General features: G+C 44.7%; 1 protein-coding gene across 1 annotated transcript; it reads right to left on the bottom strand.

The window, feature by feature from the left end:
- Positions 1–1,770: 1,770 nt before the first annotated feature.
- Positions 1,771–2,769, bottom strand: LOC113409266 (olfactory receptor 6B1-like). Its single transcript, XM_026662983.1, has one exon. It carries the CDS (start codon positions 2,767–2,769, stop codon positions 1,771–1,773), a length of 999 nt encoding a protein of 332 aa, XP_026518768.1.
- Positions 2,770–4,305: the final 1,536 nt, after the last annotated feature.

The following is a 4,305-nucleotide window of genomic DNA, read 5'->3' as shown; positions in this document are numbered from 1 at the left end:
ATGCTCCCAATACTTCTGTTAGTCTTAAAGGTGCCACAGGACCCTCTATTACTTTTTGTAGTATTAATAGTGTTGATTAGCGGGAGTGCTAGGTGGACCACAGGATCAAAGAACCACTTTCCTTAACAATAAAGTCTAACTGTGTCAGTGATCTATTTACCTATGCTACTTCCATGATATTTTTTCCATGTACTCCATCTTTACAACATCTATGAACCCTAACTGTTCAGCCATTAGACCTGGTCAAAATTACTCATGCTAGCCATTTTCGTATCAGAGAATGTGGTATTCTTACAACTGAAATTTTCAATGTAAAATATCAATGGCTGGGTTTTTTAAATTGCCTTCTGGAATGAAATCCATGCTGACCAGAAAGGTACACAACTCCTAACTCAATTTTTATTCAGCTGTTATTCAAGACAGCTACAGTGGAATTTGCATAAGTACAAAATAACGAATGTTCCTGTCATAACTATAAAGGGAAGGGTGGCAGCTCTCCTGTGTACTGTGCTATGGAATCCCTCCTGGCCAGAGACTCCAAATCCTTTTACCTGTAAAGGGTTAAGAAGCTCGGGTAACCTGGCTGACACCTGACCCGAAGGACCAATAAGGGGGCAAGATACTTTCAAATCTTGGGGGTGGGAAAGGCTTTTGTGTGTGCTCTTTGTTTTAAGGGGTGGTTAGCTCTTGGGACTGAGAGGGACCAGACATCAATCCAGGTTCTCCCCATCTTTCTAAACAAGTCTCTCCTATTTCAAACTTGTAAGTAAAAAGACAGGCAAGGCGTCTTAGATTTACTTTGTTTTCTCAACTTGTAAATGTACCTTTTACTAGAGTGTTTATCTTTGTTTTTCTGTACTTTGAACCTAAGACAGAGGGGGGTCCTCTGAGCTCTTTAAGTTTGATTACCCTGTAAAGTATTTTCCATACTGATTTTACAGAGATGATTTTTACCTTTTTCTTTAATTAAAAGCCTTCTTTTTTAAGAACCAGATTGATTTCTCCTTGTGTTAAGATCCAAGGGGGTTTGGATCTGTATTCACCAGGAGTTGGTGGGAGGAAGGAGGGGGGACGGTTAATTTCTCCTTGTTTTAAGATCCAAGGGGGTTTGGATCTGTGTTCACCAGGGAATTGGTGAAAGGGTTCTCAAGGCTTCCCAGGGAGGGGATTCTTGAGATGGTGGCAGCGGGACCAAAGCTAAGCTGGTAGTTAAGCTTAGAGGTTTTCATGCAGGCCCCTACATTTGTACCCTAAAGTTCAAAGTGGGGATACAGCTTTGACAGTCCCCAAGACTTGGCCCACAGAAAATGGAAATGATCTTTTAGCTTCCTTAGGGCTCATGAATAATCATTGTCCTTGTGGGTCATTACAGTGCTCTCTCCTGCCTTGTACCAGCAGAGTGCTCTCCTACCCATTCTCCTGGGGGAACTGACTGAACAGTCTGTGTTCCAATTTCCCAACCTCTCCAGATGATAGACACCAGAGACTGATGGGAATTGGAACACCAGGTTTGAATACCTCTTGAATTCCAGTGATCTTCCAATCCTTATTGAAATTTCCCCCCTCAGCCATGTCTTTTCCCTGGTCTCGCTAGCGTTCCCTGTGGGTAGAGAACAGACAGAGTTTGGATATACAGAACAGAAAGGAGATTATTTATTGATGCTCCTGAAGAGAGACATCTGGTTCTCTCAGTCTTTTCAGCTCTCAGCTTGTATCAATAAAAAGGGTGTCTATACATTCTGGCTTTACATGCCATAAGCAGCATGCTGCTCATGGTCCACCAGCATGAAACTTTCTGACCCTTTGGAGGGCTGTGTCTGTCACAGAGGCCTGGTGGACAGCACTCGCACCACAGAAAGCTTTCCTTAGTGCCCCCTTCACTTCTTGGTTCCTCAGGCAGTAGATGAAGGGGTTAAGCATGGGGGTGACAATAGTGTACACGACCGACACCACCTTGTTCAAGTCAAAAGGGTGGATCTTCTTGGGCCGGGCGTACATGAAGAGGGAGGTTGAGAAGAAGATGATGACCACAGTGAGGTGGGAGGCGCAGGTGGAGAAGGCTTTCTTCCTCCCCTGGACAGTGGGGAGGTGCAGGATGGTGGCAATGATGCACAGGTAGGAGACAATGGTCACAGAGAGCGGGACCATCAGGATGATCAAGGCTAGCACAAAGTCCACCCTCTCCGCTAGTGACATGTCAGTGCAGGCCAGGTTCAGCACCGGGGAGATGTCGCAGAAGAAATGGTTGATGATCCCCGGTCTGCAAAACGTCAGTTGCGAGATGAAGGACACCTTGACCATGGAGATGGAGAAGCCACTTACCCAGGAGACAGCTGCCAGCTGCAGGCAGAACCGGTGGGTCATGATGGCCGGGTAACGCAGTGGGTTGCAGATGGCCACATAGCGGTCATAGGCCATGGAAGCCAGCAGGACACACTCAGTGCATAAGAGAGAGCTGAAGAAGTAGAGTTGGGTCATGCATCCCACAAAGGAGATGCTCTTGTTCTCCACCAGGAAATTCACCAGCAGTTTGGGGATGGTGACTGAGATGTACCAGGCTTCCAGGAAGGAGAGGTGACTGAGGAAGAAATACATGGGCTTGTGGAGGTGATGGTTTGTCTGGATCAAGGCAATGATGACCATATTCTCCAGGAGGGTCAGCACATAGGCCACCAGGAATATCACAAAGAGCAGTATCTGTAGCTCCAAGATTGTCGAGAATCCCAGCAGAATGAACTCCTGGACACTGGTGTTGTTCTCCTGCTCCATGGGGCCCTTGACAGTCTGCAGAGTCAGAAATAGACAGAAATAAGTGGTTGAAGTCACAGATGCCTGTTTTCTTGAGATCTTTCACTTCAGCACTTTACTTTGATATTCCTCATTATTAGACCCATATTCTAGTTTTTGAACGCCTCACCATTGTGGGAACTATGGCCCAGATTCTCAGACGGTGACTGCCGGTGCTACACCAATTTGCCCCAATAGAAGATCTCACTCAATATTACTCTAACAACTCAACCATCCTTAACTCAAAGCTATATGGGGGAGATTTTAAAATGCACCTAAGGGATTTAGGAGGGCAAGTCCTATTGAAAATCAGTTCAACTTCTATCGAAGATTCTTGTATGGCCACCTTCACTGTAGTATGTGAGCACTTGCATGTAGTTACCCTCACAACACCCACATGAGGTTGGGCCATTCTATTATGCCCATTTTACAGATGGAAAATGGACAGATGACCAGATTTTCAAAGTTAGTTGAGATGCCTACAGACGCAGATAGGCTTCTAGTGGAATTTACAAAAGGACCTAAGTTATTTAGGCACAGACAGTTGGTGGCAGAGCAGGAATGGATCCCAGGGTTTCTCAAGTCCCCAACTAGCCCCATAACTACTGGACCATCCCTCCTCTCATATGTGCTTTGGCACATTTGAAAATCTTTCCCATTGTCTTTAAGAGGGCATAAAGTCCCTGCAGGGAATTGCAGAATGCACAATGGCAGAGGAGATCTCTTGTTTACCAGCGGAAAGGGTTTGTGCACCCTGGAGCTATTTGCACACATTCTTGCATCTTCAATTACCTGCTACCAGTCAGAACAAAGGCCTGGAAATTGTTATAGGAAAGTCCAGTGAAGGCCTGTGTTCAATCTGCAGCAGTGGGTCAGAAAAAGGATCAGATATGTTAGGATGCATCAGGATATCAGTAGGAATCTGCCTACTTAAAGGCAACGAAGAAAAAAATCAGATCTCAATTACAATGTGGCAGATCAAGAATAATGCTAACAACTTTCACCACAGAGGGAAAAGGAATGGATACACTTTATGTGTAAGGTAATAAGAGGTATGTTACTGGATTAAGAATCAAGCTTCCTGGGGTCTATTCCTAGTCCTGCCACTGAGTTATTGATCAATTCACCTCACTGTTCAATTCCTCAGTTTCCCCATCCATCATGTAGTGATAATAAACCTACCTTCATAAAGAGCTTTATAGAATGGAATAATTAATAACAGGATGGGTCATATTTGATGTTAATTCATGTCACAAATGATTCCAGATATGTCACCTGTCTGTGTGTCATTCTGAAGCCTAGAGTGTCTATTGAGTCAGTGTAAAGTGGTGGAAAGAACCCCAAGCATGGAGGAGGGCTCTTTTTGTTCAGAATATCACCAGCTTCAAACATCACTTGGACTTGTGGTTCCCTGCCATCCTATTTTTAAGTTCTCAGCCATTCTGACGTTACAAATTACACCTCTGCAGTGGACAGCTACAGTAAGGCAGGAATACATTCCATGGCAAGCATCCTAGA

The sequence above is a fragment of the Terrapene carolina genome, unplaced genomic scaffold, assembly GCF_002925995.2.
Source record: "Terrapene carolina triunguis isolate 2854851 unplaced genomic scaffold, T_m_triunguis-2.0 Scaffold31675, whole genome shotgun sequence".
NCBI classification, from domain to species: domain Eukaryota; kingdom Metazoa; phylum Chordata; order Testudines; family Emydidae; genus Terrapene; species Terrapene triunguis.
Note: the sequence above shows the minus strand (reverse complement) of the source record. Positions and strands in the feature narration are given on the sequence as shown.